Here is a 13,844-nt window from a genome sequence, read left to right as displayed (position 1 = left end):
TAAAGAACTGCACATGACACACGCGTGTCCACTCGTCATCATCATGCGGGAGCACTAAAGAACTGCACATGACACACGCGTGTCCACTCGTCATCATCATGTGAGCGCACTTAAGAACTGCACATGACACACGCGTGTCCACTCGTCATCATCATGTGAGCGCACTAAAGAACTGCACATGACACACGCGTGTCCACTCGTCATCATCATGTGAGCGCACTAAAGAACTGCACATGACACACGCGTGTCCACTCGTCATCATCATGCGGGCGCACTAAAGAACTGCACATGACACACGCGTGTCCACTCGTCATCATCATGCGGGAGCACTAAAGAACTGCACATGACACACGCGTGTCCACTCGTCATCATCATGTGGGAGCACTAAAGAACTGCACGACACACGCGTGTCCACTCGTCATCATCATGTGGGCGCACTAAAGAACTGCACATGACACACGCGTGTCCACTCGTCATCATCATGCGAGCGCACTAAAGAACTGCACATGACACACGCGTGTCCACTCGTCATCATCATGTGGGCGCACTAGAGAACTGCACATGACACACGCGTGTCCACTCGTCATCATCATGTGGGCGCACTAAAGAACTGCACATGACACACGCGTGTCCACTCGTCATCATCATGTGAGCGCACTAGAGAACTGCACATGACACACGCGTGTCCACTCGTCATCATCATGCGAGCGCACTAGAGAACTGCACATGACACATGCGTGTCCACTCGTCATCATCATGCGGGCGCACTAAAGAACTGCACGACACACGCGTGTCCACTCGTCATCATCATGCGAGCGCACTAAAGAACTGCACGACACACGTGTGTCCACTCGTCATCATCATGTGGGCGCACTAAAGAACTGCACGACACACGTGTGTCCACTCGTCATCATCATGTGGGCGCACTAAAGAACTGCACATGACACACGCGTGTCCACTCGTCATCATCATGCGGGCGCACTAAAGAACTGCACATGACACACGCGTGTCCACTCGTCATCATCATGTGGGCGCACTAAAGAACTGCACATGACACACGCGTGTCCACTCGTCATCATCATGCGGGCGCACTAAAGAACTGCACATGACACACGCGTGTCCACTCGTCATCATCATGTGGGCGCACTAAAGAACTGCACATGACACACGCGTGTCCACTTGTCATCATCATGTGGGCGCACTAAAGAACTGCACATGACACACGCGTGTCCACTCGTCATCATCATGTGAGCGCACTAAAGAACTGCACATGACACACGCGTGTCCACTCGTCATCATCATGCGAGCGCACTAGAGAACTGCACATGACACACGCGTGTCCACTCGTCATCATCATGCGAGCGCACTAGAGAACTGCACATGACACACGCGTGTCCACTCGTCATCATCATGTGAGCGCACTAAAGAACTGCACATGACACACGCGTGTCCACTCGTCATCATCATGCGAGCGCACTAAAGAACTGCACATGACACACGCGTGTCCACTCGTCATCATCATGTGGGCGCACTAAAGAACTGCACATGACACACGCGTGTCCACTCGTCATCATCATGTGGGCGCACTAAAGAACTGCACATGACACACGCGTGTCCACTCGTCATCATCATGTGAGCGCACTAAAGAACTGCACATGACACACGCGTGTCCACTCGTCATCATCATGCGAGCGCACTAGAGAACTGCACATGACACACGCGTGTCCACTCGTCATCATCATGCGAGCGCACTAGAGAACTGCACATGACACATGCGTGTCCACTCGTCATCATCATGTGGGCGCACTAAAGAACTGCACATGACACACGCGTGTCCACTCGTCATCATCATGCGGGCGCACTAAAGAACTGCACATGACACACGCGTGTCCACTCGTCATCATCATGCGAGCGCACTAAAGAACTGCACATGACACACGCGTGTCCACTCGTCATCATCATGTGGGCGCACTAGAGAACTGCACATGACACACGCGTGTCCACTCGTCATCATCATGTGGGCGCACTAAAGAACTGCACATGACACACGCGTGTCCACTCGTCATCATCATGTGGGAGCACTAAAGAACTGCACATGACACACGCGTGTCCACTCGTCATCATCATGTGGGCGCACTAAAGAACTGCACATGACACACGCGTGTCCACTCGTCATCATCATGCGAGCGCACTAAAGAACTGCACATGACACACGCGTGTCCACTCGTCATCATCATGTGGGCGCACTAAAGAACTGCACATGACACACGCGTGTCCACTCGTCATCATCATGTGGGAGCACTAAAGAACTGCACATGACACACGCGTGTCCACTCGTCATCATCATGTGGGCGCACTAAAGAACTGCACATTACACACGCGTGTCCACTCGTCATCATCATGTGGGCGCACTAAAGAACTGCACATGACACACGCGTGTCCACTCGTCATCATCATGTGGGAGCACTAAAGAACTGCACATGACACACGCGTGTCCACTCGTCATCATCATGCGAGCGCACTAAAGAACTGCACATGACACACGCGTGTCCACTCGTCATCATCATGTGAGCGGCATCTGGACATTGATTGGTTTGTAAACGGATGTGTGTCTTTGACTAGAGTGAATGAACGGACTCATATCGCTGCCACTATTGATCAGTCGCATTGCTGGACTATTTTCTGTTCGTTACGTTTAAAAGTGGACATTTCAAGCTTTATATTCAAATATTTCTCATGTGTGTGAGGCAGTCGCTGCTGAGTTTGGGTTTATTTGAGACGCTCCAGTTCATGTGTAAAGCATGTGATCGCTCCTGTGATTATTGTCTGCTATAGACTATTTGCTTCTTATTTATTAAATCCAGGCATTTATCTGATTAAACGTTGATTAAAATGAAGATACAATTTATACAAAACGAAGTTCACTTTAAAGAAAGGCTTTCTAAGCAAAATCATACAAAATTTATTTCAAAATCTTCTGACATATTGCGCAGTTTTTCACTTTTCATAATCAATGTAGCCTAGTTGAAGTTTAAAAATAACATTATAATATTTAAACATAAACAGGAACTTCCTGTAAATGCTCTGAAAGTACGAACCATACAGAAAATATGATTCACACTAGAAACGAACCGAACCGAACCTTTGTTCAGTTTGATCCGGACCGTGGTCAGGGGAGATTTCACACCTGCAATTTTGATTCGGACCAAACTGAAAAGTCAGAAAATCCGGACCAAACAAGGTGTGTGTGAAAGCGCCCTAAGACCTGCAGAAAGCCGGCTCTGATGGGGACAGGGCTCTAGTTCTGAGGGGACAGGGCTCTAGTTCTGAGGGGACAGGGCTCTAGATCTGAGGGGGACAGGGCTCTAGTTCTGAGGGGACAGGGCTCTAGATCTGAGGGGACAGGGCTCTAGATCTGAGGGGACAGGGCTCTAGATCTGAGGGGACAGGGCTCTAGTTCTGAGGGGACAGGGCTCTAGATCTGAGGGGACAGGGCTCTAGATCTGAGGGGACAGGGCTCTAGTTCTGAGGGGACAGGGCTCTAGATCTGAGGGGACAGGGCTCTAGATCTGAGGGGACAGGGCTCTAGATCTGAGGGGACAGGGCTCTAGATCTGAGGGGACAGGGCTCTAGTTCTGAGGGGACAGGGCTCTAGTTCTGAGGGGACAGGGCTCTAGATCTGAGGGGACAGGGCTCTAGTTCTGAGGGGACAGGGCTCTAGATCTGAGGGGACAGGGCTCTAGATCTGAGGGGGACAGGGCTCTAGATCTGAGGGGACAGGGCTCTAGATCTGAGGGGACAGGGCTCTAGTTCTGAGGGGACAGGGCTCTAGTTCTGAGGGGACAGGGCTCTAGATCTGAGGGGGACAGGGCTCTAGTTCTGAGGGGACAGGGCTCTAGATCTGAGGGGGACAGGGCTCTAGTTCTGAGGGGACAGGGCTCTAGATCTGAGGGGACAGGGCTCTAGTTCTGAGGGGACAGGGCTCTAGTTCTGAGGGGACAGGGCTCTAGTTCTGAGGGGACAGGGCTCTAGTTCTGAGGGGACAGGGCTCTAGTTCTGAGGGGACAGGGCTCTAGTTCTGAGGGGACAGGGCTCTAGTTCTGAGGGGACAGGGCTCTAGTTCTGAGGGGACAGGGCTCTAGATCTGAGGGGACAGGGCTCTAGTTCTGAGGGGACAGGGCTCTAGTTCTGAGGGGACAGGGCTCTAGTTCTGAGGGGACAGGGCTCTAGTTCTGAGGGGACAGGGCTCTAGTTCTGAGGGGACAGGGCTCTAGTTCTGAGGGGACAGGGCTCTAGTTCTGAGGGGACAGGGCTCTAGTTCTGAGGGGACAGGGCTCTAGTTCTGAGGGGACAGGGCTCTAGTTCTGAGGGGACAGGGCTCTAGATCTGAGGGGGACAGGGCTCTAGTTCTGAGGGGACAGGGCTCTAGATCTGAGGGGACAGGGCTCTAGTTCTGAGGGGACAGGGCTCTAGTTCTGAGGGGACAGGGCTCTAGTTCTGAGGGGACAGGGCTCTAGTTCTGAGGGGACAGGGCTTTAGCTCTGAGGGGACAGGGCTCTAGTTCTGAGGGGACAGGGCTTTAGCTCCAGCGGGACTTCACCTTGGACGGCTCGTCTCGGAGAGCAGACGCTCGGCCCTTCTGGGGCCGCCGGAGCACCAGAGCGCCGCTGTAGTGATTGTCCATCGCCGACGACACCGACACCGGGAACCTGAAATCAGGCGTGCCGCTCACATGAGAACGCCTGCGCGAGACAAAAGACACATCACAATGCAAAGCAAAGACACGAACGGCTGACTCATGACACGTCCTCGAGTTACCCATGATGCAGCAGAGAGTTGCTCCTGCTCCGCCCCCTCTCGTGCTCCGCCCTCATGGTCTCCATCTGGATGAGCAGCTGCTCCTGCGGTCACAGAAGAACACACGTGAAGAGAGAGAGAGAGAGAGAGAGAGAGAGAGACAGAGAGAGAGAGAGAGAGAGAGAGAGAGAGAGAGAGAGAGACAGAGAGAGAGAGAGAGAGAGAGAGAGAGAGAGAGAGAGAGAGAGACACTGACCTTCTCATGATGAGCCTCCTCGATCAGCTTCTTCGTGTGCTCCAGATCCCGGATCAGAGCGTTCTGCGTCACACAGAAGCACAGGCGTGAGGTGTGTGTGATGGTGTGTGTGTGATGGTGTGTGTGTGATGGTGAGTGTGTGTGTGTGTGTGTGTGTGTGTGTGTGTGAGGCTGTACCTTGTCCTCCAGCGCGGACATGCGCTCCTTCAGGTGCAGCTGCAGCCTCTCGTTGGACTCGGACAGAAGCTTGTCCACCGTCTCTGAGAGACGCTTGTTGTGCTCCTCGTTCATCTTCTCCCGCTGCCGCGCCTTCACCACAGAGAACACGATATTAGCAGCCCTCAGAGTCACATGACCCTCACATGACCCTCACATGACCCTCACATGACCCCTCACATGACCCCTCACATGACCCCTCACATGACCCCTCACATGACCCTCACATGACCCCTCACATGACCCTCACATGACCCCTCACATGACCCCTCACATGACCCTCACATGACCCCTCACATGACCCCTCACATGACCCTCACATGACCCTCACATGACCCCTCACATGACCCCTCACATGACCCTCACATGACCCCTCACATGACCCCTCACATGACCCTCACATGACCCTCACATGACCCCTCACATGACCCCTCACATGACCCTCACATGACCCCTCACATGACCCCTCACATGACCCTCACATGACCCTCACATGACCCCTCACATGACCCTCACATGACCCCTCACATGACCCTCACATGACCCTCACATGACCCTCACATGACCCCTCACATGACCCTCACATGACCCCTCACATGACCCTCACATGACCCCTCACATGACCCCTCACATGACCCTCACATGACCCCTCACATGACCCCTCACATGACCCCTCACATGACCCTCACATGACCCCTCACATGACCCTCACATGACCCCTCACATGACCCCTCACATGACCCTCACATGACCCTCACATGACCCCTCACATGACCCTCACATGACCCCTCACATGACCCTCACATGACCCCTCACATGACCCTCACATGACCCTCACATGACCCCTCACATGACCCCTCACATGACCCCTCACATGACCCTCACATGACCCCTCACATGACCCCTCACATGACCCTCACATGACCCCTCACATGACCCTCACATGACCCCTCACATGACCCCTCACATGACCCCTCACATGACCCCTCACATGACCCTCACATGACCCCTCACATGACCCTCACATGACCCCTCACATGACCCCTCACATGACCCTCACATGACCCTCACATGACCCCTCACATGACCCTCACATGACCCCTCACATGACCCCTCACATGACCCCTCACATGACCCCTCACATGACCCTCACATGACCCCTCACATGACCCTCACATGACCCCTCACATGACCCCTCACATGACCCTCACATGACCCCTCACATGACCCCTCACATGACCCCTCACATGACCCTCACATGACCCCTCACATGACCCTCACATGACCCCTCACATGACCCTCACATGACCCTCACATGACCCCTCACATGACCCTCACATGACCCTCACATGACCCTCACATGACCCCTCACATGACCCTCACATGACCCTCACATGACCCCTCACATGACCCTCACATGACCCTCACATGACCCTCACATGACCCTCACATGACCCCTCACATGACCCCTCACATGACCCTCACATGACCCTCACATGACCCTCACATGACCCCTCACATGACCCTCACATGACCCTCACATGACCCCTCACATGACCCTCACATGACCCCTCACATGACCCCTCACATGACCCTCACATGACCCTCACATGACCCTCACATGACCCCTCACATGACCCTCACATGACCCTCACATGACCCTCACATGACCCTCACATGACCCCTCACATGACCCCTCACATGACCCTCACATGACCCTCACATGACCCTCACATGACCCCTCACATGACCCTCACATGACCCTCACATGACCCCTCACATGACCCTCACATGACCCTCACATGACCCCTCACATGACCCTCACATGACCCTCACATGACCCCTCACATGACCCTCACATGACCCTCACATGACCCTCACATGACCCCTCACATGACCCCTCACATGACCCTCACATGACCCTCACATGACCCTCACATGACCCTCACATGACCCTCACATGACCCCTCACATGACCCCTCACATGACCCCTCACATGACCCTCACATGACCCTCACATGACCCCTCACATGACCCTCACATGACCCTCACATGACCCCTCACATGACCCCTCACATGACCCTCACATGACCCTCACATGACCCTCACATGACCCCTCACATGACCCTCACATGACCCTCACATGACCCTCACATGACCCCTCACATGACCCTCACATGACCCTCACATGACCCTCACATGACCCCTCACATGACCCCTCACATGACCCTCACATGACCCTCACATGACCCCTCACATGACCCCTCACATGACCCTCACATGACCCTCACATGACCCTCACATGACCCCTCACATGACCCCTCACATGACCCTCACATGACCCTCACATGACCCCTCACATGACCCTCACATGACCCTCACATGACCCTCACATGACCCCTCACATGACCCCTCACATGACCCCTCACATGACCCCTCACATGACCCTCACATGACCCCTCACATGACCCCTCACATGACCCCTCACATGACCCCTCACATGACCCCTCACATGACCCCTCACATGACCCTCACATGACCCCTCACATGACCCCTCACATGACCCCTCACATGACCCCTCACATGACCCTCACATGACCCTCACATGACCCCTCACATGACCCCTTACATGACCCTCACATGACCCTCACATGACCCTCACATGACCCCTCACATGACCCCTCACATGACCCCTCACATGACCCTCACATGACCCCTCACATGACCCTCACATGACCCCTCACATGACCCTCACATGACCCTCACATGACCCCTCACATGACCCTCACATGACCCTCACATGACCCCTCACATGACCCCTCACATGACCCTCACATGACCCCTCACATGACCCCTCACATGACCCTCACATGACCCCTCACATGACCCTCACATGACCCTCACATGACCCCTCACATGACCCCTCACATGACCCCTCACATGACCCCTCACATGACCCCTCACATGACCCTCACATGACCCTCACATGACCCTCACATGACCCCTCACATGACCCTCACATGACCCTCACATGACCCTCACATGACCCCTCACATGACCCCTCACATGACCCCTCACATGACCCTCACATGACCCCTCACATGACCCCTCACATGACCCCTCACATGACCCCTCACATGACCCTCACATGACCCTCACATGACCCTCACATGACCCCTCACATGACCCTCACATGACCCCTCACATGACCCCTCACATGACCCTCACATGACCCTCACATGACCCTCACATGACCCTCACATGACCCCTCACATGACCCCTCACATGACCCTCACATGACCCTCACATGACCCTCACATGACCCCTCACATGACCCTCACATGACCCTCACATGACCCCTCACATGACCCTCACATGACCCCTCACATGACCCCTCACATGACCCTCACATGACCCCTCACATGACCCCTCACATGACCCCTCACATGACCCCTCACATGACCCTCACATGACCCCTCACATGACCCCTCACATGACCCTCACATGACCCTCACATGACCCTCACATGACCCCTCACATGACCCTCACATGACCCTCACATGACCCTCACATGACCCCTCACATGACCCCTCACATGACCCCTCACATGACCCCTCACATGACCCCTCACATGACCCCTCACATGACCCCTCACATGACCCTCACATGACCCTCACATGACCCCTCACATGACCCTCACATGACCCCTCACATGACCCTCACATGACCCTCACATGACCCTCACATGACCCTCACATGACCCCTCACATGACCCTCACATGACCCCTCTCTGACCCTCACATGACCCCTCACATGACCCTCACATGACCCTCACATGACCCTCACATGACCCTCACATGACCCTCACATGACCCTCACATGACCCCTCTCTGACCCCTCTCTGACCCGATGAGGATCTGATGCTCACACACACTCATCATCACAGCTTGTAAACACATTTCTCAGGATTCTTTGATGAATGTAAAGTTCAGAGGAAATGTCTGTATGTCACATGATCAGTTTAATGTGTTCTTGATGAATTAAAGTATGAATGTCTTTATGACACACACCCTGAGCAGCTCCTGGTTCTTCTCCTCCAGCTGCGCCTCCATCTGCCGGAGACGCTCCTCAACGTTCCCATGACGCTCCTCGGCCTGAGAGACACACACACACACACACACACACACACACACACACACACACACACACACACACACACACACACATGAGAAACACAAGAGATTCAGCAAACGAGCCACAGAAGAGTCAGTGATCCCACATTATTGTGTTAATAATCTTGAGTCAGAATAACTTCATCTCTTCTCTGATGATGAGGGCGGGGCCACCTGTCACTCACATGAGATCCACCAATAGCAAACCACAACCATCCAATCAGAATCAAGCCCCGCCCTCATTAGCTCTTGTTCCTGAAGCACTGGCCCTTCCCCGTCTCTTCTGGGGCCTGATCGGGTCTCCTCAGGGTTGATTACTTTGGTCAAAGCGGCCGGACTGGGGTTCGAGGTGTGATCCCTGTCTGACCCCACCATGACCCCACCATGACCCCGTACCTTGGTGAGCGCCACCACCCTCTGCGCCAGCTCCGCCTCCACCTCGGGCAGCGTCTCTGCCTTGCGGAGCGTCTGCTGCAACTTCTGCTCCGCCAACTCCAGCCGCTCCTGCAGCTGCCGGCTCCTCTCCTCCACCTGCACACACACACACACACACACACACACACACACACACACACACACACACACACACACACACACACACACACACACACACACACACACACACACACACAGAGACAGACACACACACACACACACACAGAGACAGACACACACACACACACACACACACACAGACAGACACACAGACAGACAGACACACACACACACACACACACACACACACACACACAGAAACACACACACACACAGAGACAGACACACACACAGAGACAGACAGACACACACACACACACACAGAAACACACACACACACACAGAAACACACAGACACAAAAACACAGACACACACAAAAAATAAAATATTAATTAGTTTTAAATAAATGTATTAAAATAAATAAAATTGTATTTAATAATGTGTAAATATGTGTAATGTGCAGTAGGGGTTGCAGCGACTAGTCGACTGTAATGCTCTGCCGTGACGCTTTAAGCTTGACGTCGACTAGTCTCTGCCTATAGAGGGCGCAACAGGATGAGCCATTTCCTGACATGCAGGCTCTGTTTCCAACAGTTAAAAATGACAAATAAATACAGAGAGCTCTCCACAAGACATGTTTGATTATACCATCTGGAAGCTCAAAATGGATCGGGAGAATGCACGCTTATTGTACAGGTCAGTTAATCACCGTTCTAAATGCAGGCTGCATTGTAATACACACACACACACACATAGCTCGCACATCACGCGGAGATCACGCGCATGCCTTACACAAAACCATTCAGTAGCGCAGAAATATATCAACACTGTTCTGTGATGTATCACTAAAATAGCTTAGAAACTGAAAAGTAATAACATATATTTCTTAGTAGCTAAAACTCACAGCTTGTTAGTAGAGAGACGCTGGCAAGTAGAATTAAAGGGGTGGTAAACCACGATTTCACTATTCTAACTTTAGCTAGCGTGTAGTGTTGCTGCTTGAGCATAGACAACATCTGCAAATTTACAACGTTCAAAGTTTAAAGCAAAGGGAGATATTTGCTTTTAAAGAAATCAGTTTCTAAGAACTACAGCAAACGGCCGGTGGGAACTACAGACATTCCTCCAGGGTCTGTGACATCACCAGCCCCAATATTTACATAAACCCCTCCTCCGAGAATATTAAATAAGGGGGGGTGAGGCCATTTTGTATCGCGGCGCTGTTGTGGTATAGTTAGGCTGGAGTGGTGCTGTGGTATAGTTAGGCTGGAGTGGTGTTGTGGTATAGTTAGGCTGGAGTGGTGTTGTGGTATAGTTAGGCTGGAGTGGTGTTGAGGTATAGTTAGGCTGGAGTGGTGTTGTGGTATAGTTAGGCTGGAGTGGTGTTGTGGTATAGTTAGGCTGGAGTGGTGTTGTGGTATAGTTAGGCTGGAGTGGTGTTGCGGTATAGTTAGGCTGGAGTGGTGTTGTGGTATAGTTAGGCTGGAGTGGTGTTGTGGTATAGTTAGGCTGGAGTGGTGTTGTGGTATAGTTAGGCTGGAGTGGTGTTGTGGTATAGTTAGGCTGGAGTGGTGTTGCGGTATAGTTAGGCTGGAGTGGTGTTGTGGTATAGTTAGGCTGGAGTGGTGTTGTGGTATAGTTAGGCTGGAGTGGTGCTGTGGTATAGTTAGGCTGGAGTGGTGTTGCGGTATAGTTAGGCTGGAGTGGTGTTGTGGTATAGTTAGGCTGGAGTGTTGTTGTGGTATAGTTAGGCTGGAGTGGTGTTGTGGTATAGTTAGGCTGGAGTGGTGTTGTGGTATAGTTAGGCTGGAGTGGTGTTGTGGTATAGTTAGGCTGGAGTGGTGTTGTGGTATAGTTAGGCTGGAGTGGTGTTGTGGTATAGTTAGGCTGGAGCGGTGTTGTGGTATAGTTAGGCTGGAGTGTTGTTGTGGTATAGTTAGGCTGGAGTGGTGTTGTGGTATAGTTAGGCTGGAGTGGTGTTGTGGTATAGTTAGGCTGGAGTGGTGTTGTGGTATAGTTAGGCTGGAGTGGTGTTGTGGTATAGTTAGGCTGGAGTGGTGTTGTGGTATAGTTAGGCTGGAGCGGTGTTGTGGTATAGTTAGGCTGGAGTGGTGTTGTGGTATAGTTAGGCTGGAGTGGTGTTGTGGTATAGTTAGGCTGGAGCGGTGTTGTGGTATAGTTAGGCTGGAGCGGTGTTGTGGTATAGTTAGGCTGGAGTGGTGTTGTGGTATAGTTAGGCTGGAGTGGTGTTGCGGTATAGTTAGGCTGGAGTGGTGTTGCGGTATAGTTAGGCTGGAGTGGTGTTGTGGTATAGTTAGGCTGGAGTGTTGTTGTGGTATAGTTAGGCTGGAGTGGTGTTGTGGTATAGTTAGGCTGGAGTGTTGTTGTGGTATAGTTAGGCTGGAGTGTTGTTGTGGTATAGTTAGGCTGGAGTGGTGTTGTGGTATAGTTAGGCTGGAGTGTTGTTGTGGTATAGTTAGGCTGGAGTGGTGTTGTGGTATAGTTAGGCTGGAGTGGTGTTGTGGTATAGTTAGGCTGGAGCGGTGTTGTGGTATAGTTAGGCTGGAGCGGTGTTGTGGTATAGTTAGGCTGGAGCGGTGTTGCGGTATAGTTAGGCTGGAGTGGTGTTGCGGTATAGTTAGGCTGGAGTGGTGTTGCGGTATAGTTAGGCTGGAGTGGTGTTGCGGTATAGTTAGGCTGGAGTGGTGTTGCGGTATAGTTAGGCTGGAGTGGTGTTGCGGTATAGTTAGGCTGGAGTGGTGTTGCGGTATAGTTAGGCTGGAGTGGTGTTGCGGTATAGTTAGGCTGGAGTGGTGTTGTGGTATAGTTAGGCTGGAGTGTTGTTGTGGTATAGTTAGGCTGGAGTGTTGTTGTGGTATAGTTAGGCTGGAGTGGTGTTGTGGTATAGTTAGGCTGGAGTGGTGTTGTGGTATAGTTAGGCTGGAGTGGTGTTGTGGTATAGTTAGGCTGGAGTGGTGTTGTGGTATAGTTAGGCTGGAGTGGTGTTGCGGTATAGTTAGGCTGGAGTGGTGTTGCGGTATAGTTAGGCTGGAGTGGTGTTGCGGTATAGTTAGGCTTGAGTGGTGTTGCGGTATAGTTAGGCTGGAGTGGTGTTGCGGTATAGTTAGGCTGGAGTGGTGTTGCGGTATAGTTAGGCTGGAGTGTTGTTGTGGTATAGTTAGGCTGGAGTGGTGTTGTGGTATAGTTAGGCTGGAGTGGTGTTGCGGTATAGTTAGGCTGGAGTGGTGTTGCGGTATAGTTAGGCTGGAGTGGTGTTGCGGTATAGTTAGGCTGGAGTGGTGTTGCGGTATAGTTAGGCTGGAGTGGTGTTGCGGTATAGTTAGGCTGGAGTGTTGTTGCGGTATAGTTAGGCTGGAGTGGTGTTGCGGTATAGTTAGGCTGGAGTGGTGTTGTGGTATAGTTAGGCTGGAGTGGTGTTGTGGTATAGTTAGGCTGGAGTGGTGTTGTGGTATAGTTAGGCTGGAGTGGTGTTGTGGTATAGTTAGGCTGGAGTGGTGTTGTGGTATAGTTAGGCTGGAGTGGTGTTGTGGTATAGTTAGGCTGGAGTGGTGTTGTGGTATAGTTAGGCTGGAGTGGTGTTGTGGTATAGTTAGGCTGGAGTGGTGTTGTGGTATAGTTAGGCTGGAGTGGTGTTGTGGTATAGTTAGGCTGGAGTGGTGTTGTGGTATAGTTAGGCTGGAGTGGTGTTGTGGTATAGTTAGGCTGGAGTGGTGTTGTGGTATAGTTAGGCTGGAGTGTTGTTGTGGTATAGTTAGGCTGGAGTGGTGTTGTGGTATAGTTAGGCTGGAGTGGTGTTGTGGTATAGTTAGGCTGGAGTGTTGTTGTGGTATAGTTAGGCTGGAGTGGTGTTGTGGTATAGTTAGGCTGGAGTGGTGTTGTGGTATAG

At 52.2% G+C, this 13,844-nt stretch overlaps 1 protein-coding gene across 7 annotated transcripts in view; it reads right to left on the bottom strand.

Annotated features, from left to right (window-relative positions):
* The window catches only part of ppfia1 (PTPRF interacting protein alpha 1), a 95,063-nt gene that overhangs the window by 51,299 nt on the left and 29,920 nt on the right, over positions 1-13,844 (bottom strand). For 6 of the 7 annotated variants that reach the window (XM_079824665.1, XM_079824669.1, XM_079824670.1 and 3 more), the window contains exons 8-13: positions 9,838-9,972; positions 9,340-9,423; positions 5,231-5,362; positions 5,054-5,116; positions 4,819-4,901; positions 4,601-4,742 (exon numbers count right to left, since the gene is read on the bottom strand). In XM_079824665.1, the coding sequence (XP_079680791.1) occupies positions 4,601-4,742; positions 4,819-4,901; positions 5,054-5,116; positions 5,231-5,362; positions 9,340-9,423; positions 9,838-9,972 (639 nt within the window). The remainder of the gene's footprint in view (positions 1-4,600; positions 4,743-4,818; positions 4,902-5,053; positions 5,117-5,230; positions 5,363-9,339; positions 9,424-9,837; positions 9,973-13,844) is intronic. The other variant, XM_079824668.1, reaches the window with a different exon arrangement.

Source organism: Gobio gobio (genome assembly GCF_949357685.1).
Source record: "Gobio gobio genome assembly, chromosome: 9".
Classification (NCBI taxonomy): domain Eukaryota; kingdom Metazoa; phylum Chordata; class Actinopteri; order Cypriniformes; family Gobionidae; genus Gobio; species Gobio gobio.
This window is presented reverse-complemented; position numbering and strand designations above follow the sequence as displayed.